Source organism: Solenopsis invicta, chromosome 8 (genome assembly GCF_016802725.1).
Source record: "Solenopsis invicta isolate M01_SB chromosome 8, UNIL_Sinv_3.0, whole genome shotgun sequence".
In the NCBI taxonomy this organism is placed as follows: domain Eukaryota; kingdom Metazoa; phylum Arthropoda; class Insecta; order Hymenoptera; family Formicidae; genus Solenopsis; species Solenopsis invicta.
The window spans coordinates 657506-682545 of NC_052671.1; the positions used below are offsets into that span (position 1 = coordinate 657506).

The 25040-nt window shown below is 31.1% G+C and overlaps 3 protein-coding genes across 4 annotated transcripts in view; 1 reads left to right on the forward strand and 2 right to left on the reverse strand.

Annotated features, from left to right (window-relative positions):
* Positions 1–241: 241 nt before the first annotated feature.
* LOC105192874 (protein YIF1B) lies at positions 242–3512 on the reverse strand. Of its 2 annotated transcripts, none has more exons than XM_011157150.3 (5): positions 3476–3512; positions 2773–3016; positions 2184–2272; positions 1529–1864; positions 242–907 (listed from the first exon to the last, which is right to left on the reverse strand). In XM_011157150.3, exons 2-5 carry the CDS (start codon positions 2801–2803, stop codon positions 380–382), a joined length of 984 nt encoding a protein of 327 aa, XP_011155452.1. In that variant the 5' UTR covers positions 2804–3016; positions 3476–3512; the 3' UTR covers positions 242–379. The 2 variants fall into 2 exon arrangements, with proteins under 2 accessions (XP_011155452.1, XP_039308802.1); XM_039452868.1 differs by having other exon boundaries at positions 2773–2960; positions 3476–3492.
* A 199-nt stretch (positions 3513–3711) lies between these two features.
* LOC105192912 (alkyldihydroxyacetonephosphate synthase) overlaps positions 3712–25040 on the forward strand; it is an 86245-nt gene continuing 64916 nt past the window's right edge. The window contains exons 1-2 of the mRNA XM_026134304.2: positions 3712–4272; positions 11782–11839. The gene's annotated coding sequence lies outside the window, so the exon portion shown is untranslated. The remainder of the gene's footprint in view (positions 4273–11781; positions 11840–25040) is intronic.
* LOC105192872 (corticotropin-releasing factor-binding protein) lies at positions 6366–24249 on the reverse strand. The gene is made up of 7 exons (XM_011157145.3): positions 23733–24249; positions 18797–18890; positions 10692–10852; positions 8691–8904; positions 7485–7663; positions 6950–7058; positions 6366–6711 (listed from the first exon to the last, which is right to left on the reverse strand). The coding sequence occupies exons 1-7, from the start codon at positions 23847–23849 to the stop codon at positions 6578–6580; spliced, it is 1008 nt and encodes a 335-aa protein (XP_011155447.1). The 5' UTR covers positions 23850–24249; the 3' UTR covers positions 6366–6577.

Consider the following 25040-nt stretch of genomic DNA (forward strand, 5'->3'; position numbering starts at 1 on the left):
AAGTTCTATATATAAATACCGTCTCACAATCAGCCGAAATATTTTATTAATTAAAGGCTGATTTTAGGAATATATTACTCGATGTTTGATAGGAAAATTTATTTCAACTGATTTTTATGGAATATGTATCAAGATGCATGCTTTACAAAATTGTATCTTGTTTTCCAATAAAATCGATATTCATTACAAAAGAAAAAAATTCCTTCCTCGTCAAATAATAGAGACGAATCGACGCATTATATATCTAAATGGTAATATAATCGTATTGGATTTTATTACAAAAAATGTACATGTGATATTAGTAGCCAAATAATAAATATACATTTTCTTCTCTTTCTTTTCCTCTCGCTGTTTTATAGATTTTTTTTGCACTTATTATTTAAACTAAGTAATACGACAGCCACCACATTAGAACAGGTTGCATACCAGCTAAAGACAATATAAAGTAAAGCCGCCTCTTATTACCAGAGGCTGTGTATGAATGGCCTTGTGGAATGACTCTTAATTTTAAAGATCGCATTAGAAAGACAGCTAGAGAAACACTGAAGTACAGTAAGATCATGTAGTAACCAAACTTTCGAAATAGCAACGATATCAACAGTGCTGCATTAATGCCAACGTATTTATAACCACAATATGCTAACAAGTCCAATGTTGTTAGACTCGTTTGGAGATTCATCACATACAAACTCACAGTATGAACGAGTAATTCGATCACACCCCAAGCGAGAGCGGAGCTAGCTAGTATACCTAGTTGTTCGTGAGTGAAACGTTCCTGCATACCTAAGACTAATCCTGCCGTAGCAACATATGTGAAAAACGCCATCGTAGGAATATACATATCTGGTGCGTTAGTTTCATATCGCGGTTGCAATGGTACATCTTGCTCGTATTTTACAGACCAATCCTACAATTAAGAATTATCAATAAATTTGCATATTTGATTTCTTAATTAATCGAGACATTTTTTAAATCTTTAAATATTTATTTCTATGCATAAACACAAATAATCAGAGTTGAATAAGTTAATAATATATTTTTTTAACTAAATTAGGTTAAAGTTAGATTATGAAATTAATTTAATTACATTTAAGATTAAATTAACTAAAGTTAAAAATTAATTTTGAGAAGTATTCATCATATTAAATTAGAAATTCGTAATTTTTTAAATGTTAGATTACTCAAAACAATCATAATACAGATCAAGAAATTTAGTATTTTATTTGTAAATTAAGTTTATATGAAATAACAAAAAAATTGTATTTTTTTAAATGGAAACATTTTTCTTTTAATTTTTTTCTTTTACATAAATTTTTACATAAATTTTTAACTTAGGAAAAATTAATAAAGTTTGTGTTTCAAAAATAACTAGTTAAAGTTACAAATTAAATTATTAAAATTAACTAATTGTAAGTTAAAAGTTATTAATTTTTTAATTTCATTATTTAACTTTCAACTTTTTAATTAGTGAACCTTGATTATAATGATGATAAAGTTCTTCTTTTTAAATATCTCTTAAAAAACTTACCTTATGTGTAAATGGGAAGAACAACAGCATTAATTTTGCGAAGACATAATCGGTATTTACAGCAAAGTAATATTTCAATGCTGTAACTGGCACATATTTTTCAAGATGCTGTCTTCCGGTACCAACCAATGCATTTCCATATTGTACAGCCATGTCTGTAACAACTGGCTGAGCCAAAAATTGTGTTGCGAATTGAGGACTTGCAAATGCAGGCTCTGATCCCTGATTATCACTTGGTGGATAATTTGGCATCTGTTGATTGAATCCATATGGAGGTGGTCCCTGTCCAGGAATATTGAAGCCATATTCTGGCATTGCACCATTATTCATGGGCATCTAGGATTAAATTGATAATAAATAAATCTGACACGAATTCTATAAAATGTGATAAATATATAAAAATATAAGGAGAAATAATTAATGCAAACTTTTACTGATAGAGTAATAATTCTGTTTAAAGTTAATCTGTCTTAAGCTCCCTTGAGTCTATGACGCTAGAAATCGGTTTGACATTTTGGACAGAGAGAGAATTGATCAATCGCATTAATCAATTGGCTGAATTGTTTAACTGTGATTGGCCAATTGTCTCTCTATCTGAGATTTCAGACAGATTTTTAGCATTGTGAACATATCTCCTACATTCTCTAAAATTTACCTGTTGATTATACATATATGGATTCTGTGCCATTGGATGAGTTGGTGCAGATAAACCAGCCAATGGATCTAATAATCTCTTTGGTTTTCCTGTTAATAAACAATTTACCTTTATATAACATGAAAATAATAATTATCGACAAAATAATTATAGCAACAAAATTATCATGCTATTTAACAATAGTAGTAACAGCTTAATCATACTATTTAACAATGGTAAAAAAATAAGTATTTCTGTTGTTATATTGGATTAGAAGATGAAGTTAATAATTTTATTCATATGCTATTTAAAATATAACAAATATTCTTTTATTCTTTGCAGCTAAACTTTTGACACTTTCCTCTGTTTCTCCTTAATGTTCTATTGTATGCTTATTTCGTTTTAAGTGCAGAGTATAACGCAGTGCAGCTGTAAAGAACAAACCTATTGCAATAAAACGCTATTATATTAACTAATGTTACTCGTAAGAACGAGTCATGCAAGCTATCCTTTGAAATATCGTTTCTATAAGTATTATAGAAATAAATGTAACGAAAAAGAAACTACGGAAAACAGAAATTTACATGTGTCATTCGTAGGTTACGCTTACCTCGGCGTGCGTTCGAATGATTATAATTCATTTTTGTACGATATATGTCACGTTTCGGATGCTTCGTTACCTACTCAGCCCAGTAAACTGAAGTTTTCCTCGTATGTACTCCGATTACTTGTAAATGATGAAATCAAAAACAACTTGCGCTACACCACGTCGCCATGTTCCTCTCTTTTTGTCTGATCCTGATGATCATCACTATGGAGGCTGCGTTCCGAAATTTACTGCCAGTACTGAAAATCTATAGTTTACGTCACGTATACGATAGCTTTTCAATACTGGCAGTGAATTTCGGAACGCAGCCAGTGTTATTTATTAGAAAGAGACTTAAGGGCCTTGCACAAGAAATGCATAACAGAGCATAAGCGTAGCATAAGCCTCTGGACCAATGGGAATTTTATGTAAATCAATATGGCGACTTTATGCTGGATGCTCATTGGTCTATCGGTCTTATGTTGTGCTTATGTTATGCATTTCATGTGCGAGGCCCTTTAAAGCGTCGTCTACAATACAGTCGTTACGATGTTATGACTCTGCGACGGACCAATCATAGAAGAAAAAATGATATATTTTCTTCTTTGATTGGTCCGTCGCAACGTCGTAACATCGTAACGACTGTATTGTAGATGACGCTTTAAAGGGTCGCTCAAAAACTCGTACGGGACGATAAAGATACGAGTTGAAATACACCGCAACGCACCACGACCTTCACTTGTCTCCCCTAACCGACATACCGACCAACTGCTGGCATTGCGTAGCAACGGCGGTAGCGGCGCGCAAGCGCGCAGGCGCGTGGATATGGCCACTGGCCACGCGCCAGTCACGCTGCTACGCAGTGCTACGCAGTGCTACGCAGTACGCAGTGCCAGCAGTCGGTCGGTTAGGGAGCAGTGGAACACAGCGGAAGTTCGCGGTGCGTCGCAGCTGGTCGCAGCGCATTTCAACTCATATTCTCGTCATCTCGTACGAGTGTTTCGAGATTGTCGTCGGTTGTCGTCGGTTGTCGTGAATTGCAGAAAGTGAAGTGTCGGTCTTCGGACCGACATCCGTCGTGTCGAATGCACGGTGCGAAATCGTGTCGCGTTCAATCCGTGTTCAATCGCAGCTTCTCCGGATTTCGAGTTTCCGACACGCGTGAGCATCAGGAGGAGGGTTTCGAGAGTTCCGAAAACGAAGGTTCGCGCGTTCGTGTCAAGTATGAATCAAGACGAATCGTCGTGAAGACAATCTTGGATCCTTCGTATCGCTCAGACGACAATGATCGATCGACACAAAGTCGCGTCGCGTGTTCAATTGCGTCTTCTCCGTTGCCCCGTATCCCGCATCTCGAGTTTTCGACGGGCCGTGACGCGAGTACCGAGGGTGCCGAAAACAAACCAAGTGTCGGGCGTTTGTGCCAAGTATAAATTGAGAGGAGGAGGATCTTGGATCTTCGAAAGCGGCGGCTGAAACTACAAGACGGAGCTGGACGGAGCTGGACGGAGCGATCAGCGAACGGTGAGTCAATTTATTTGCCAGTTTATATCTGTTTATTCGCCCTCACATTTCAGTATTTGTGTCTCGTCCTGATTTCGCTCGCATAAATTGCAACTCGATAAATCGCGCATAAGCCGTTAGGATAGGAAAAATTTAAAGTTTGTGTACGCGCGCTCGGCATTCATCCCTTCGCCAAGTGTGCCAACAGACGCGATTGATGTGTTTTCCGGTTTTCCGAGGTATTGACCGACTGTATGTATATACATTGGCATCGTAGTGTATGTTCACTTTGTAGAGATGGCGTATGACGTCCATTCTCAGGCTTTTTCTTCTCTTCTTTCGATTTTCTCGTAAAATCTGTCTTATTTAAGTTTTTTTTTATACCTACTTTTATTCTACAGAAGGATTGCAATTTTCTCTTTTTCTTGCAATTGTATACAGAATATACAGTTTTGCAATTTTCTGACGCAGTCTTCGTTGATTAAATGCACTATAATTTTGTTTTAATTTTTAAAAAAATTTTTTTAAAGTCTGCAAATAACAATAAATAATTTAATGGTTCGATCTAGTAAAAACTGTACACGGGCTTACCTTTCGAAAAATATAAGTTTTACAAAAGATTGTTTCAGATAAAGGTTATACTTAGAGCTTAAAATGGTCTATCTTTTGATAAAACCAATCTGACGTCGAGGGAAGTCGCCAAGGCTAGGTGGAGGATAAATAAATTTGTTTAAATAGAGTGCCTTATTTTTTTTATTATAGATTCTAATAGCTGGTCTCAAGAGCTGTTCAAAACACTATAATAAAGTTAGTTTTTCTTTATTCTTTTGATTTTCTCGTAAAATCCATCCTATCTAAAAAGTGCGTACTTTTATTCTACAAAAGGATTTTGTAATCTATCAAACCCATTCAAAAATTAATTTATTCTGTAATGCAATTAATATTTAGGATTCTCTTAATTAAGACTCTGATTCATTATTTTTTATTAGCTTGACCAGTTGGATAAATTTAATAATAGCTAATTGCAAAACTTAAAACTTATCATTTCTCATCAAATTTTTTTATTGTTTTAATTAAAAAAAAATTTGATGAGAAATGATAAGTTTTAAGTTTTGCAATTAGCTATTATTAAATTTATCTTCTATTTGTATTCTTTTTTTAATCATATTATTTTGTTTTTCTTGTCTACTTCTGCAAATTTTTATAATCTATATAAAATATAATATTTTAAATTAATAATTAATAAGTATTTTTAAACTAAATTTTTTTAATTACAATGACAGGAATGAAAGTCTCAGAATATCTTGCATTATCATCTATCTTTTTTGTCGATTTTTAATATCCGCTACGTTTTGATCACTATTGTTTGCCACATTCAAAATGAGACATCTTTAAATCGAATCGTTATAATAATTCCTACATGATTGTCGATAAAAAATATTTTAAACTTAATGTTTTTAAATTATATTTTGTTATCGGGTTATTTCAATTTATTATCTCTACATTTCATGTTTAATTTGTTACATATGTCAAATATTTGCTGTTAAATTATTATTGTTAACACAAATTTACTTTTATAAAGCTACTGTTGTACATACATAATTAATATTATTGTTTTCTTAACTAGAAACAGTTGAAAGTGTCCAATTAAGCTATATCTACTTTTTGACTTTATTAACTCAAATGTAAATATTAAATATAAATATTAAGCTGCCTACCATTTCACATTTGTTTCACTTAAAATGTTCATTTTAGTAATAAAATAATTGCAATTTTAACATTGTAATATTAATGTAGACATTATAATGTATGTTAAAAAAAGTAAAAGACTCATGCATTTAAAATATTTTATGATTTAATATAAAATAAAATGTTGAATATAATCTGCATCTGCATTAATAAAAATTCTATGTGGATACAGCACGCTTAATAATACTATTAATTATTAATTATTATTTGTAAAAATTAATACTTAATGATAAAAAGAGTCAATTAGATAGTAAAAAGATAAACATCTATTATATTAATTTTGTCATGAGAAATATCACGAAATAGAAGAATGACATTGACAAAGAAAAGAATAATTAGAATAATCAGTCTTGATAGAACTCATCTTCTTTCACTCACATTTATACGACGATATTCTACGCTGTGTTCTACGCATGTGTAATACAATTACATAAATAATCTGCAAACTATCGGAGGGATACGCTATGTTTTACACAACCCGATGTTGGCATTGCGTCCGCATGTTCGAAGATAAACTTTGAGAATAGATGCGTAGCGAGTGCGGCGGACGATGACGAGAATGTTCAAAGCAGACGTTTTAAAGACCGGAAGCGGAATCCAGTAGACTGTCGTCTACAATTGGACTTATTGCCACTGTCACCGAGTTATCGTAGTAGCCGCTTGATAATAGTCGTACCGCTGTTATGTCGTGCTCTACGAGTTCCTTTATATCTAAAATATAAAAGTCAACTTTTAATTATAGGCAACGTGTTCAATTACATGCAGAATATGTATAAGCTCTTAATATGTATAAGCATGATCCTTGATACAAGTATATGATACATGCACAAATTGCAAAAGTGAAAGCGATATGAATGTATGAAATTAACGTTTGTTTTTTTTTTTTTTTTTTTTTAATCCAACACTTTCAATCGTGTCTCGTTAATTCCGTGTATGAAAGACTTATTACCGGGTTTGGAATCAATGCCACAAATGGCGTCAATTATGTCGAATTTTGTCGTATCAAAACCGTGGCTGCCTCCGATCTGCACTTGATCCTGCGGACTTCTCGCGTCGCACTGAAAAAAATAAATCGATTAGGAATAAATATTGCATATTAAGAAAAACTATTTGCTAGCTAGTTATATACATTGCGAAAAAGTATGTGAATTTTAAAAAATGCAATTTTCTTGGGAAAAGTTTATTCTTATATTTTTAGTTGAAAAAACCTTTGTATAATACAAAGTTTTTAAATATTGTTCCTTTAAATAAGATCTTTTAATTCCAAATAGACTTAATTTCAGATGTACTTGCTCAATTAAGTATTTAATGTAACTTTTGAACTTTATACAGTATAAATAAATAAATAATCTTGATAATCTCGTTATATTAGCTCTGTGTTACTTTGTAACTTTGGCTTGATTCTGCTACAAGCATATTGGAGATAAAACATCGAAGATGTGAAAAAGCAACGACGGATTGAACAAGGAGACTTTACAACATACTTTGCGTAAAGTGCCGGTTTCAGTTAAGTGAACTACGCCGTGTGAGTTGCTACCGCCGATTCCGAGAGCAATTATTCGTACGGCACCAGGATATACCGCCACGAGAGTGCAATTAATTCGCCTGCCATAATTACGAAGTGTGAATGGATCTGTCGTGCTGACCGACAAGACGTTGCAAGCTGAAAAATAAAAAAAAAACCAAAGTTTAAAACACACGTTAATTTTATCGCTTTAATCAAAATCAATTGGAAATGGATTGTATATTTGTTTTTTTTTAACTGATAAACGTAATAACACCCTCTGTTCTTATTGATATATTAACATTTCACTTATTCTTCTATTTAAATATTATTTGCAAAAGTAGACTTTTATTTAGGAAGAAAAGCTCATTAAATCGCAATATTTGCTCGTGCCATTCTTCTCCTTTTTATTTAAAAAGGAAGTATGATATATTCCAATTTCTAGAATTACCCTCTAGAATTTCAGACCTGACACGTTCTAATTTATGAGCATCTATGGACTATGAGTCCCTCGGTCCATCATAATCTGTTGCAGACGAAATGGTGAATCTAATCAGTCTGATCTCTATAGAACAAGAATTTAGAACATTGAGACGCATGTGTTATTGGAGCTTAGAACAGCATGAAGCCGTACACACATTGTAATCGACTTATAAGACTAAAATAATGAATAGCCGCGGATTTGCAATGTTAATGCATTACGGTCGTTTTCTGTAGAACAGGTTGAAACAGCATTAATTTTTCAACATTCATTATTCCGAAGTTCAGTGATACGCTCGGTTTTCCTCAATTATAGAAAGTTAATTGTAAAATTATCAATTTAAAAAAATTCTTGAAAAACTTCTATTAGAAATAACACATTTTATTTTAACTTAATATTAAAAATAAAATGTAATTTTACAATTATTTATTAATTATTAAGACATAATTAATAATATAATCTGAATAAAACGTGAACAAATATAAAAACAACATTTTATATAGCAAAATTATTATTTAATTTTAGTAATCGTTTAGTGAAAATAATTTTATCACTCTTTGTTTTGAACATCTTTTCAAAAATAACTGATTACATTCTTTCATAGAGACGTACATCTTTTTAACAATAAAAATATTATAAAAATATTTTTTTAAAAGTTAAGCATCTTTTTCAAAATTCATACCATGTTCAAGCAATAATACTTACGTCTCGGATTTTTTGGATATCTCGCAGATACGACAAAGCCCTTCCCACGTAAAGGTACTCTATATTGGAGAAGTGCAGCGTTCTGCGAACTCGTAAAAGTCTTCTTGTACCATCTGTTCTTACCGCAGAACTCGCTCATCCTTTCTTTCATCGATAATGAATGGTCGTTCTCGCTTGGAAATATTTCGCCGTTCAATTCCCAACCGTCGATTACCTTTCAAATAATGATTAATTAAAGATTTACGTTTGCTCATCGTAAAACAATATCACTGAATCGTTCAAGCAGAAGTACTTTTCGATTTACCAAGTCCGTTTTACAGCATATATAATTTACAATATTTATAACATTTAAGTAAAGCTATAGTTAAATCTAATTTATCACAAAAATATATAAACTTTTTTATGAACAATCTTAAATTCTACAAATGTAGTTAATAAATATTATGATAATTATTAGTATTACGGTGTACTTTATAAAGTGTATGTTTTCATTTCAAGTTAATAAAATAAATCAGATAGACTATTGAATGATAATATATATTTTCAACTTTGACTGAAAATAAACTATTTAAAATTTTTTATTTTTTAAATGTAACATGTTCTTTTTATTGCAGTTTTGACTCTGATTATACGTAAAAAACATAAGAAACTTTTATCTTAAATTTCTTTTCTCGAAATGTTTCTATTAATTTTAAAATTATGTTAAAAATAAAGGTAATAAAAAAACAAATTTAAATAAAAGATTAATGGAGAAATATTTTTTTATTAGAAAAAATGTTTGATACCAAAGTTTCTTATATTTTTAAATCCAAATCTGTAATAAAAAGTACTATATGTTCTTTTCAGTTTAAAAAAGTGGTCTACGAAAAATTGAAAAAAAATTGTCAAACATTCACAGAATTTGAGTTATTTGAAAATTATATTTGTGTTGGAAAATTACATTTTACAAAAACGCGGTGAACAATATTTATTTTTTATACCGTTAAAAGCTTTAACAGTATTTCTTTAATATTGACTTTTGTGCAATCGCGGCACATGATGTATACTGCTATCATAGGATTATCCGGATTTACTCTACAGGAGTTTTCCATTAATAGTAACAGGGGAAACGAGTGAGAGTTAGAGAAGGGAGGGAGGTGGTTACAAACTTGGCGATTCAATTTTTGCTCTTGTAAAATTGGCACATATCCTGTAACAACTCGTTTATGATATCGTTCTTCTAAATTTTAGAATTTTGCTTAATATTGTTATTAACGAGCTTAAACGAGCAATCTACAATTTCGGAGTAGAGATATTTGTGCTTCACGGGAATATATATTTCCCTCTGTTCTAACTTTCTCAGAAAGATTCACAAGACTTATTTATGACATTTACAAGAATTTTACAACTTTTGCAATTAATGAACTTCTGTCTGTGCTGTGCTATTACTCTGTCACACACACACACACACACACACACACACACACACACGCGCGCGCGCGCGCGCGCACGCGCACACAAAACACACACGCACACAGTGACTCCGAAGAAACATTTTCTCAATTTAAATATATATTACATTATTTCTTATTAACATTTTGCAAATATTTTTTAATAGTAAAAATGCATTTATTTAATAAATTTTGATATACGATTATAATAGATGGTTATATATATATATATATATATATATATATATAAATATAAATATCTTTGGACTAATTCTCTGAAATAAATTTGTTATTCTATAGAACAGTCCTGTTTTATTTTATAATATATTTAAACAGGAATTACAATTTATCATTTTCATTTGTTATTGTTTCCTTTCAATTGCTATCGCAAAGTAGTTAAAATTGTATTTCTATTATAAATAATTATAAAATATTATTAATAAAATTATATCGTAAATAAAATATTTTTATTCTTATAGTGCAATTAGATAACTATATTTAAATAAAAGACGATAATTTTGGATTAAAAATTAATATTCTTAAAAAATAATTATATATAATAATTACGTACTGCCAGAAGTCCACGATGATCGCAAGGAACGTCGAAGCTATGGAAATGTATTTCTACTACACGATCAGGATCAGTTAGAAAGTATATTCCACAAACATTGTCATCATTGGTTGACGATATATAAGAGAATGGCCCACTTTCTGATGTAACAAACATACAGTCTGTAACAGAATATTAATAATTAGATTCTAATTATCAATGATTCCTGCAAGTGTTTTTTCATTAAATTGTATTTTAAATTATAATTTAGCACATTGCACAGAAAAAATCATTCATAAATAGTATGACAAAGTTTTCACAACTTTTTTTATTTCGTGATCTGATTAATTTTTGCATACTTCTACATTAATGTTATTTACATATTATACGTACATAAATTTTGAGAATTATCGTAAAATAATATCTAGTAAAATAAAACCAGAATTTTAAGCAGTTTCTTATGTTTATATTTTATATCGAAACACATGTCTCAATAATCTAATTAAATAATTGAACAATTATTATTATGTATATGTATATTTAATAATGTCTATAAATCTTACACAAGTTTATCTATATAAGTATGCTTTCTATCGATTCTGATAGGCTATTATTATATATAACTATAATATTTCAAGATTTACTGATAAAAATAACAAATATTCTTATATTAAAAGATAGGGGAGACTGGGGCAAGTTAGCACAAGATAATATTGCGTTTCGTTTATGTACTTATGAAAGAAACAATGAAAAAGTTATCGCATAATATCTCTTTTATAACATATACATAATTACTAATCTTAAAGTTTTATTTAATTCATATAAGTATTAGAATAAGAAAAGGAAAAAATTTAATTCAAAAGAAGGTAAGTATATTTCTAATTTTATTTTGAATGTTTCAAAATTTATATTACTAGACAAAATAGACGTGGATTACGCGCGCCCTACAAAGCTTTTAGTATTACATAATTTCATACAAATTACAAATTTAATATTATACTATTAATCCTTCAATATACATAGTTAAAACACGCGATCTTCGCGATGACAGCCGCTTAAGAAGTTGGCGCAGCGAGAGAACTAATTTAAATCTTATGTTTGTGTGTCACAGTATCACCGCAGCATCGTGGCTGACAACGAGTAACTCCGCTCCCATACGCATCGGGTTGGTGAGTCAGAAATTTTTTTATTATATTTCAATGCTTTGCAAATATCCTACGCAGGATAAAGATAAGGATATTGAAAGAAAGAGTTGTTTTGGTAATAGCTACCAAATGTTGGATGAAATAAATTTAAACATTACTACATTGGATAATACTTGCTAAACGTGTAGAAAAGTAAAATTATTTTTGGTGATATTAATCAAATATTTAATTGGCATTATTTCATTCAACATTTGGTAGCTTTTACAAATTCTTTTCTTCAGTGGACCGAACAATTTTTAAACAATAATCTACAACATTTTCGGTGTTTTAGTGAGGTATTATTATAAAAAAATTTTTAAGTAGAGATATGTTTTGGACCGATAATGTAACAACACAATGATTATAAGAAGGCCTTCTTCAGTTGTAGCTATATCTTAGTGCCTATATTTATTCATGTGATTTTATATAATTCTTCAAATTCAACCAGAATGCACCGAATTGTTTTTAGGAGGAAATGGGTATATAGATACAAATTAGCATCAATTATTATATTAAATTAATTAATTTAATAAAAATTGTGATATTACTAATTCTTATTCGACATGCTGTGTTACGACAGGAAAAACAATTCGGCGCACATTCTGGTTAAATTCGAAAAAGTGTATAAAATCACACGAATAAATATAGACACTAAGATCTAGCTACGACCGAAGAAGGCTTTCTTATCATCAAAAAAATTTTATTTGCAAAATTTTTGATTTTTTAAAATCTTTCTTAAATTTCCTACTTTATTTTCTAGTATAAAGGAATCTTTGAGAAAAATCAACTCAGATAATCGAAATGTTTTGTCCTGTAAAATGAACCCAGGAAGACCGTTTTACAATTTTTTTTAATATAAATTTTTTAAAATATATTTTTAAATTTACCAAAATGGGTCTTTTTTGTTTTCGATTATTTTTTCATTATTTTCTTTAAAATGATTAAAAAATAATGCTCAAAAATAATTTTATTTTTCTAAATGCTTAGTAAGTATAACCAAATCTAATATAACTTTACTACATATCTAAAAAAGTAAAAATATTTTACGTTGGCCAAATATACTCGACAGCAAAATTAAAGCATCATCTATTCTGACTCTCAAATATAAGTGAAATTCAAGACAGTGTAACTTTGTCAAAAACGATCGTAAAAAAATGTTTAAAAAAGCATTTTAAAGCTTGAAATCTCTAATTTCGAGATTAATAAGTCATTAAACGATTTACAAATTGTTTACGAAGTTACGCGGATTCAAATGGAAATGCGTCAAATCTCGAATTTTTTTACAAACTTTGTAAGCTCTACGGCGCGGCGTAAAATAAAAATTGCACGCAAATGCGGTTTATAGCATTCGAAAGCGCGAATCTTTATCTTTCATTTGCGCATTTGAGCGTTGTATGATTTTTTTTCACCGAATTATTCAACATTGAATAAAATAATTAAAAAATGGCCTTTTTGCTTCAATGTTGAATAACTCGGTGAATAAAAATTGTACAATGCTCAACAAGTACGCAAATTAAAAGTAAAAATTCATACTTTTGAATGCTGTAAACCGCATTTCTGTGAGATTTTTATTTTACACCACAGAGCTTTGCAAATTTTGTAAAAAAAATCTGTCAAACGTCAAAATTTTTTACAAACTATGCAAAATTCCACGATATGAAATAAAAATTGCACGCAAATGTGGTTTACAGCATACAAAAGCATGAATTTTATAGAAATATCTTGAAAATTTTTTAATAATGTGAAACCCAATAATAGAGTTATTATAGAAAAGAATTTTTATATACAATATTATAGAGTTTATACATCAATTATATTAAGATATTTTATATTAAAATTATTAATGTTTTATATTTAAAAAATTCTGGTAGCACATTAATATTTTTATGTGGAAAATATAGAACGGTGTATGTTACAAATGTGAAAAATTCAATAATATTGATGCTGCGGGAGGACTTTCATTTATTTTGGATTTTATATCATCTCATGCCAAACGTTACCAATCGTAGTATGATTAATTTCGAATGTGACGATGAGAAAATACTAAAAGCTTTTTTGATTTATATGCGTGATTATTATATATACGTATAAACATTTATATTTTGATGCACTAGACTAGACAAAACAGTCGTGTACTATGCGTGCTACAAAGCTTTTAATATTATATAATTTCGTACAAATTACAAATTTGATATTACACTATTAACCTTTCAATACACATTCCGTTTGTTTTCTGTTCCTGAACTCCCTGAATTAGTGTATGTACACTTAAAATGAAATAGGTATATGTTTGAAAGCAATGTTAGCGAAAGGCAACAAGGAACGTTCCAATGCAGTCTAGTGCAGCGAGAGAACCAATCGGCATCGCGGAAAAGCGACTATAATAATTTAGATATATTCTTTACGTGTCTTTTTTAGAAAGGGGAATGTTCTTCAACTTGAAAGAGAGAGAGAGAGAGAGAGAGAGAGAGAGAGAGAGAGAGAGAGATATATGATAATGATGATATCGTCATTTATTGAGCGCTCTAGGCTCAAATCTTCATCTTTTGTGATATCTTTTATAAATGAAAGAAAAATCAAATTCATCGCGCGGTTTGCATAATAATGTAATAAAATAGCATGTAAAGTAATGTACGTTACTATTGTTATGCTTTACATACGTTAATGATTTATTTTAATTAGTTTCATCTTTTATGTCGTCGTCAGTATACATATAATATTGTCGTGCTTAAATAATTGAAAGGTATGTGAAATATATATTAATAATAATTAAATATCTCTGTTTGAAATCATTTGAATAATAAATCCGCTAGACAGATTTTAAATATTCGATAAACTTAATTTTTCTTTTATTTATAAAAGATATCACAAAAAATGATTATGAAAAGTATGGAAAGAGGTATAGAGATTTTCATTATATAAATAAATATACGAAGAATAAAAATTTAATTTTAAGAGTTGGTGACAGAGATAACTTGAACAACACGAATATTTTCATTCTTATCTATATGCAGTTGGTAGAGCCATAGAGCAAAAAATAAAATGAGATGCAACTTCCGTTTAAACATTTTTTTATACGTGTCACCATTCTTGGTAGTTATTTCGCTGAAAAGAAAATGTACATTTTCTTCGAGGAGTGATTTCATTCCCTAAAGCTGTAATTTGATACGAGCAAAAAATAATTTTTTGAATTATTCTACTTGCACATAATATTTTTAAGTTTAATGAACTTTTGGGTTGCCTAACATTTGTCAATATAATATATTGACCATTGCAATCAGCTGTTGTACAGTTCAAATTAAATAAACGATATTTTACAAAAGTAATAATTTCTTTATTCATAACTCGTTTTTAATTGTCCAAAGTATTACGTACACATTTCACATCGCCAAAACTATTTAACTGATTTTAGCAGTCGAGTTTAAAATACTCATTATTATTTTATTATTTTGATTATTATTATTATTACTATTATTATTATTTTTAAAAAACTCTTTTAATATTCATTTTACTATACTGATTTGCCTTCAATGCTTTTTCGCGTAATACGCGATTAGCGATACGTATGGGACGAATCCGTTCCAACGCGGAAAAATCGAGCGCACAGACAGGTGTGTACACCCAGCGACTTTAATTCTGTCCTTGGGGAAATTTTCCAAACTGAGAAGTCGCTATCTTTCTACATACTTACAGTTCATGATTATCGTAACGACCAATAAGCTCTAGTCGTTACATTAATCACGAACTGCGATTATGTAGAAAGATAGCGACTTCTCAGTTTGGAAAATTTTCCCATGGACGGAATCAAAGTTGCTAGGTGTACGTATAGTGTGCATATATAAGGATTTCGTTATTATTTTTCAAGAATGGTACATTGGAACGATACTTTATTATATATGGATGGATTCGATAAAAATAAGCTTTGATTTTGTCATTAAAATATTAAAAAATTTTTTTAAACAAATCTGAAGTAGTAGGAAAAGTATAAAAAATAACAATAATTTTTTTAAATTATTTTTGTAAAGTACTTTTTAAGCCATTTAACTTTTATTTAGAACATTTTTTTCTATCTCTTATAGTTTCGACGATAATTGCTTGCAAAAAAAACAATCAATTTTTTTCAAAAGGGTGTTTCACCCCCTAAAACTAAAAACGGGCATAAACAAAAAATATTTTTGTGTTATGAATGAACTCTTTTATGCGTACAAAAAATTTCAGAATTTTCTGAATTTCCGGATTTGTTTCTTGTAAGTCACATAATTATTAGCGAGATTATTAGTTAAAAGAAAAGCTTCTGTTACTATGTAAAATGCTATTTTAAATAAAAACAGTAATTTGTAACAGTAAAAATAATATAACCCAAACTGCACATAGTCTGCTCGCAGATTGGCAGTAAATTCAATTAGATCTGACTATAGAACCATAACCATCTGTAAGCGCATTAGCAGGATCTGTCGACCAAGCATGCTGATATGTTATGTCAACAGATTGGCTGCAGAAATTGAGCAGGCCTGCGCATGTGAGCAATCTGATGATACTTATACAGCACAGAACAGTCTAGCAATGTTGCGGCAAGTAATGTTGCGGCTTAGTAATGTTTCGGCGATATCGCTGAAATTGTAATGTTGCTGTACTATTGCAGAAACGTTATATTTTATATTATTGTATATTGACAAACTGATATTAGAAAATGAGCACGAGCTGTAAATTTGGAAACTTTGCAATCCTTAATTTCTGTCGCCAATCTATGACATACAGCACGCTAGCAGGCTTCGTCCTATTTTTGCCGACGTCATCGGATATTTCAGATTTTGTTTGCAATTTAATTGTTTCTTTTTTACCATCAAAAATTGATGGTATAATCTATTTAAAATTTGTTTTGCAGGTTTTGCTATCTGGGTAATAAAATGATTGAAATCAAACGTATGTAGAACTGTATGTTAATCATATTTAAGGCAAGCTTAGCTCGCGCACAGGTAAGAAGTGTGTGAAAACATTCAATTTAACTCTAACAATGCGCTTTAAATTTAATATTTTTCTATTGAAGCAAGACACATTTAAAATAGTTTAAATTTGTTTTTTTTTGTAACAATATTTTGCTATTTGATTATCACAAAATAACTTTAAAAGATGTTTACAATATTCACCAAGAAATACATATATTTGAAATCTGATTTTTATTTTTATTACGTTTTTATTAATTTAATACGGAATTTGTCGTATAGGCAACTTACATGTGCCAATTTACTCTGCTATCGAGGCAAATTGACTACAATAGTTGTTTTTCACTTATTACAGAGAAATTGACATGAAAATGTTAGACAACGATTTTCTTTAGGTACGTTCCGTTTCCTTATTATTCACTGAATATTAAAAAAGGATAAATGATGCATCATGCGTGAAACGGAATGCACCCCCCATCACATTAGTACAGTTAATCTTAACAATTAGTTGTTAAAAATTTTAATTATCGAAATTGTGAAAACTGAGCTCCAGTTTTTCTACAGAAAGGAAAAATATATGTGCGCGCGGACGTGACTCTTTTTATAAAACATAATTATGCTAAATCTGGAAGATAAAACGTCATTATATATTTAATCTAAGTTGTTTGAATAAAAGTTTAATTTTAATTTTGGTAAAACTAGATAAAATCTAATTTAAATTCCAGCTCTTAATCACATTTGGACGCGATTCGGAATGCAATCACACAACTACTGTGTAATACAGAATATGCGGAAATTATAAACTAGTTCGGTTGCTACTGTTGCGGAAACTGCATGAACCATCCATTAACTCAATTTTGTGCAATAACGCAATTATCGTATCAAACGCCTCAATTACGAAGCTTACAAGCGTGCAATACACTTCCACAACCAAAACACTTGAATCACAACTGCTTCTAATCATTTTATTACGGATTAACATGGTTATAAGTAGCTTAAAATGGAATTTAAGTAGTTCATTAAATGGAATTATACGAAATTTATATATAATATCCAATTAAGAAATGTTTCAAAGACAAATTCTTCAATGGCTTTAAAATTGAATGGTGGAAACAGTTTCTTCAATCGCATTTGACGATTCTTTTTAAGATGCTTCTCTAATTAAATTTACTGCTACAAATTAAAATACCTTTATTGTATTTAAACATTTTCATACTGAAACTGTGAAACCTATCAATTTACGTAGGTACTGCTTGCATTTTACTCTCAACTATGATAAAAGATGAGAATAAAAGACCAGAAAATAATTACTCTTTTCTTCTTCTACACGTAAATTATTTTCGGTTTAAGTAATTATCAAAAGAAGAAATTACGTGAAATTACTTCTCATAATGAATTGTTATAATAAATATCTTTTTGTCTAGATTATTTTGTTCGCATTTTACGATGATATTAATGGTAAATTAACAAAATATTGCTACTAGTTTCAATTATGCGAACATTATATGTACAAGCGCCGCGGTGTTCGTTGAGCATCGATAGCGTGATGGATACGCAAACATCCGTTTGAACACGCATAGCTTAATGTAAGATTACAACGTAAAAGGTTATGCAGGTATAACATTTCAAACAGTCAGCAGGCAAACAATTACTTTAATGCAATTTATTTCTGCGCAACTTAAAATAAAATTACTTTTTCCAACTTTTATTGTACACTGAGAAAAAAAATTTATTTGAATACTTGCAATAAAATATTTACTTACGGCACATAAATGTTTATTTGATAAAAAAAAGATAATTAAATTACTTTAGTGATACTTTAGTGTACTAAACAAACATTTATTAAAATTTAGTAACTTTTTTTCTCAATGTATGAGAACAATCGAAGTAATAAACGGAGAAAGCAATCTAAATAATTTATTGTCCGACTTGAAATATTTTCTATCTGCATTTATATGCTACAACATAACGTATTATTTATTATATTTCGTTTGCCTACCTGTAATCGGCCGATAATGTTCGCGCGGTACTTCGAATGAAGCTTTCGGTCCCGCTTCATAAGCCAAGATGTTGGCAACTGCTTCATTCGTTATCTGAAAAAAGAAAAAAAATAGTACGCTATATTATTGAAATAATTAGAAAGAACTAAAAGGGCAGCTATAAGAGGCATGCGCGCGTGCGCAGATTATATTTAATTTGTCGTAAAACTAATACATATCTTTGAAAATTAATAGCGCATAGAGATGCGTTGCGGCTTCGCTTTGAGCCATCCTTAGCGTTTTACAAAGGAAAAAACAAATATTGGGAATGTTAACGATGTTAACACATTCGATGAGAAACACGATGAAATTCACGTCCTTCGCTCAACTGACACGCGTGACTCATTGTCGAAATTATTCAAATTGTTCAAATTAATCGACAAATATTTCTGTTTAAATTCTCACGTACGCAATATTAGGCAGCGCTGACACTATGTGCTGAGGAAATTCCAAAGAAGAAATTGAACAACTAATTGTCACTTGTTCGTTCGTACCGTGTGTACGCGTATAAACGATCGTTGCAAATTTTTGAATTATTGCGTGACACGTCAGACACGTGTACAGAAGAGAGAGAGAGAGAGAGAGAGAGAGAGAGAGAGAGAGAGAGAGAACGGAGACGTTCGCGAAGCACAAACTCCTCGCGTTAAACGATTACGACATATTTATAATGCGCGTTTATAACGTATTATATATACAAGATGCACGGAAAGAGCGAACGAAAAGTGACGCGCGAACAAAACAATATAAATAGTTGCAGTAGAAAATAATGAGACATTTAAACAATGAAACGTTCGTATTGATAACAATAATATTACGCGTAGAAAAAAATATCGCGGTCAAATAAACTTGAAACTCACACATTCCACGTTCGCGTATAAAATATCTTTAGTTTATAATAAAAATGTATAGCGCACAGCACGCAATATAAAATCGTTTGCTTAAATTCCTTTTTACGTTTCGCAATTTTGATTAAGCGCGTGTGCGCTAATATCAGAAATATTTTTTGAAAATATGTGCGTTCAAAGTACATATTTCTTGCAAAGTAAAGCAATTTTAGCTGGAATATCAACCGCATTTTATCGTGACCATCTGCTTATAGATCGAAGGACTTTCCGTGTATTGAGAAAACTTGATATTTTCCCTTTGGCAGCTTAATATGCAACAAGTTTCGCGTAATATAACGATTGAAGTTTGCCAAAGTCCAATCTATATGCGTTTTCCTTGCTTCTTCATCACATTAAGCATTCGAATAAGCTTGTGCGCTTTTACATTACTTCATCGTGCAATCGATCATTTTATTTTTATTAGTCGGAGTCTCGCTGCGATCTTTGAATCGATGAATATGCAATGCTTGTGTGTGTTTGCTTTGGTATTCGCAATAATAAATTTTAATTTGATCTAAAGGTTATTATTGTCAACAAACACCCAAAGCGCGGCACAAATAACTACGTAACACAATATTATTTTCAAGTAGTGTTCTAAAGTCCAAATAAATTTGCGCTGAACTAAATGCGCTTGGCGTTTGTAAATTATACTTGCTATTTGGTAAAGCAAAATGGAACCACGTTTTATTCGTAAAATATCTCTCTTAACGTAATTCTCAACGAGCAACATCACATTTCTATTAGTTTCGCGTGTTCGTTTCTATATGCATGAAGAGGTAGAGAAGTATCGCAAAATTGCACGCTGGTCAATTGCGCGCAATAAAAAATAATTACGAGAATCTGAACCGCAGATGCAAAATCCGATTAAAAAGTCCAACCGATAAAATAAACGACTTGAACAGGACAGCTCTCGTATAGAGCGTTTCGCGATGCGCCTCGTTCAGCCTGCACATACAGATACAGATCGCGCCGCGGCGCGCCGCGCCGCGCCGCGCGTGCAAAAATCGCGTAAATTGCATTTTCCACCGGGTGCAAACCCAGCATTGCTACCAAGCTGTACTCTTTGCGCGTCTGCGAAACGAAAAATCCGTTATTCAATTAACATTATTTCTCGACTGTCGCTAGCGGATGTGGGAGCCGCTACGAAAACTATACGTTCCCGCCTGTCAGATAAACCTGTCTCGAGAGTAATTGCCAAAGTCTCCCTGTCTGAATGATGGCCCCGGCACGAATCGCAATTGGCAATACGGGCGCGCTAAGATAATTATCGCACGTCGTTAATGTGACACGCGAGGTCCCTGCTATCGTAATATAGGATATACTTGGACGTTTTCGTATCTTTTCCTTTTTGAATACCCTTTCTGTCTTATTTGAATAAGACGGAACAAGGAGTTGCACTGTCGTTATCAAGTTAAGCATCACGCACGTTAGCGATTTTATTAGCGATAAATTCAATTTTATTTTCTCCTTTGTGTTTTGTGCCAACGTATCATTTAAGAATAGTTGTATAACATTTAAATATTCAGTGGCAAAGTAATGTGGAGTAAAAATTTTCTCGCTCGTGCGACCTCTTCTCGGTAAAAATTCTAATAAAGCCGTACTAAAGACACGTGCTTTATTTATTATAAAATACTGCAAGAAACTTGAGCTAATTAAGTTAACGTCTTTGATGCGGTGACTCTCGGTTATTTCCATTTTCCTATGAAAGAAATAAAAATCTCAAGTATTATAGCTAATGAGAGTGACTTATTTGTAGATAGAGAATCAAAACTCATTACAAGTTAGCAAATGACGTCACTTGTAGTACAAGTTAAAAAGTTCTCAACGTTCTCTTACAATTAGTTCTGGAAATTCTCTTTTTTACCTTCTAATTTATTTTACGTGATTACTTTTTAATATCAGATTAAGAATGATTTACTTAAATCGATAAAAAAGAAGTTAATTCTTTTTTATTCTTTGTAGTGTCCTTTGTAAATTAAGTATTACTTTAATTATTCTTTTTATATGTGTAATTAAATTGTTTAATTTTTTTAAAACTAAAGAAAAGAGTAAAAAAGAAATTATACGAGTCGGCGCATCAGCGGAAGTTGATGCGCAACGATTTTATCAATTTGTGCAATTAAGTAATTAACATAAAATTCGATGCGTAAAATTTTCGTTAATGCTCGCCTTCTTACGTGTAAATAATCGCTTTTTTCCGAACATGTTTCCATTTATTTTCAAGTCATTCTCAACGATATCGCATTGATAAAGTTAGTCATTCTCAACAGTATCGCACTGATAAATAGTGGAATACGAAAAAGCGACGGCCCATGACCATCATGAATCCGAGATAGTAACCACTCGATTTCAAGGTGTTTGGCCAAATACATCGAAAACATATTGAAAAACTAATCTGGCGTCAATATTCCTCGCAATAATGTATTTGAATTTGTCAGAAAACGTCTTTTCTTTCTTTCACTAGGAGATTCTTAATTTGATTGTTGATATTTTACTAACAAGTGAGTAATGAGTGAGTTTCGTATACTGCTTGTCATTTTATCCATTTAATAGTATATCTAATTTTAACATATTACAAGCGAACATGTTCTTGTTTCATCTGGCCAAACAACTTGGTTACTATCTGTGATGAATTAATGATGCTGATCGTGCCGCCGCTATTTTGCTATTATCTACTAACTTTATCAATGCGATATCATTGATGACTTGAAAATAAGTGAAAACGTGTCCGAAAGAAAGCAATTACTAATCACATTGTTGACATACAAAAGCAAAAATTAACGAAAATTTTATGTATCGGTCAATTACACAATGTTAATTGATTAAATTGTTGCGCATCAACTTCCGCACTGATTCACATAAACACTTTTTTTTTTATTTTTCTTTAGTTTTATTTTAATATTGGTAAGTCTCTATCCTATTTAACTGTTTTAAAAATCTTATTAACGTTTATTAGTATATTATATAAATTATTATATAAAACACAAGCATATAATCATGTCTTAAACATATATTTTCGAAAATGTCACTGTATAACATTTGAGTCATCGATCAATCGTTGGTCAAACTTTTAGTAAAAAAAATCTAAGTCAATTAGACAATTAATTTTCTCGAGGAAGAGTTTTTGATTGCGAAAGCAATCTACGATAACTTTATCATACTCCGTGATGTCCTGTAAAAGCAATTTTCTTATATTTCCATAGAATTTGTTACGCTAAAACCAAAGTTCTTAAATGAATCAATTTTTTTCTTTGAATCAATTATTTTTGATAGAAATAAAGAAAGAAGGTGGCAAATAATTATCATATATTAAAATGGTACGTCCATTCAGAGAGTTTGAGATGTCTTGAGATTTGAAATACTTTATTACTTTATACGAATTTTTAAATATTTTTAATTAAATCACTTGTGATGTACTCAAATCATAATATATTTTATTTTATTCCAATTGTCACTTTTTAATGACTTCTCTCATGATGTATACATAAATAAAAATTATCGTTTTAATAATGTTAGTACGATCGTAGTATATTCTTCTTAAGAGATATTACATTTTTATTTTAATTAAATTCAACTTTATTCATTATCTTTAATTCAATCGTCACTCATTTGAAAATTAATTTGACAGATAACGCAATAAAAATTAAAAAATAGCTTTTACGATTAGACATATAATGAAACTGCAAAATGAAATAAATATATGGAAATAAAAGTAAGATTAAAATAACAAATATTGAAATATTCTTTCGTAAAAATAAAAAGTTTAAATAGCGCGAATGTTAATAAATAAATATTGAAAGAATTATATTTGTTTCATGAAAAAGTATCGCAATGTTTCTTTTAATTTAAAACAATATTACGATTATTCTGATTTTAATTTTATTATCAAGAATATATTTTTTTCAAATTATACATTTTTGTATGTTTATATGTAATATATCTTAAATTATAATATTTTAAACAAGTTTTTTTCAAACAAGTGTATATTAAAGAGATGCAGAGAGGTAAATACCTGTTGCTGACGGTGATCGTTGCCGATCGCTGCTCTCGCAACGTGAAACGTCGCGCCGACGAGGACGACGATAACGATGACCAGGAAGATCGATGTTGAAATCGACTTGGAGAACATGTCTCAGCAACGGTGAGATCAGAAAGAAACGAAAACAGGCGACGACGCGCGAGCCGAGTAAGAACTGGAGACTCTTTCTCTCTCTCTCTTTCTCTCTTTCTCTCGCTCTCGAGTCTCGTGACTGAATCGCGGCCTCCCTCGTTTCTCGATCACTTGCGGTGGAGAGATTGAAGTGGCGGCGTAAGAGATCGTGGGGGTTGCGGCGAGCTCAGGCCGAGCGCGGCAGGTGTTCTGATGGCGTCGCGACGCACGGCGTCCCTCTTATAGCGGCTAGTCCGCACCTCGCACAGCCTCCTCGCTTCGCACCTCCTGGCTGCGCACAACCCCCGAGCTTTATTGTTACGCGCTACGACACTCGTAGTGAATTTGAAGCTGGGAAGGCACGATGAGTGCCTTTTACCTTACCTTGTCTCATCCAAAAGAAGAAAGATATTCCACTCGAACATTTTCCTTATTTTTGTTATTTTCACTATTTTCGTGTGTATGATATTTAAAGAAAAAAAAAAAGGAAAATCTCAATAATTTGATATTTCGCTAAAACATTTTGTTTTATTCTCATTTTCAAAATTTTAACTTAAATGCCCCTTCTTCACAAATTTGTCAATAATTTAATGGTAATAATTTAAGTGCCTCGATATTTTTTTGAGTTAAGATCGTCTTTGGATTTTAGGAGGACGATTCTTTCTATCCCTTGATCAGTGATAGAAGATTTAATAATAAATTGAATTACAATTGATTAATATATAAAATAAATTAATAATTCCAGACAAACTTTTTCTCTTTCTTTCTCTCTCTCTCTCTCTCTCTCTCTCTCTCTCTCATCATTTGTCTTAGATCTTAGCAACTTTGTATTTACTGGGGTTCGTAGATTATATCAAGTTGACGATATACTTACACTTTAATGTAAGCCTTGCGCGTATCGCACGCGAATGTCAAAGGGAAGAAGAATTATCGACAGATTCTTTCGCAGATGCGAAAATGACTATCGTAGCGTCTCGCGTCAACAGCTACATTGTAACATCGGGGAGAGAACGGGTTGACATTTTAAATATTCTTTGATATTAACGTTTACAACGATGTTCGTTATTATGAGTGGCGCGAGTGTGCGCGTACCATACGTGCGCGTGTCAGAGTATGTGTTCACAGCACGACATTAACCGGCAGGAATACAGGACGGGCACGTCATTCTGT

Bases quoted from the DNA above. Each gene is read 5' to 3' on its own strand.
- LOC105192874 (XM_011157150.3), bottom strand. From the start codon at position 2,803: ATGAATTATAATCATTCGAACGCACGCCGAG. The intron at 1,865-2,183 runs GTAAATTTTAGA...ATTTAATCCTAG, and splicing joins CATATATGTATAATCAACAG to ATGCCCATGAATAATGGTGC. The intron at 908-1,528 runs GTAAGTTTTTTA...TCTTAATTGTAG, and splicing joins TCTTCCCATTTACACATAAG to GATTGGTCTGTAAAATACGA.
- LOC105192872 (XM_011157145.3), bottom strand. From the start codon at position 23,849: ATGTTCTCCAAGTCGATTTCAACATCGATCTTCCTGGTCATCGTTATC. The intron at 18,891-23,732 runs GTATTTACCTCT...TTCTTTTTTCAG, and splicing joins ACGATCACCGTCAGCAACAG to ATAACGAATGAAGCAGTTGC. The intron at 7,664-8,690 runs GTAAGTATTATT...TTTATTTTTCAG, and splicing joins ATATCCAAAAAATCCGAGAC to CTTGCAACGTCTTGTCGGTC.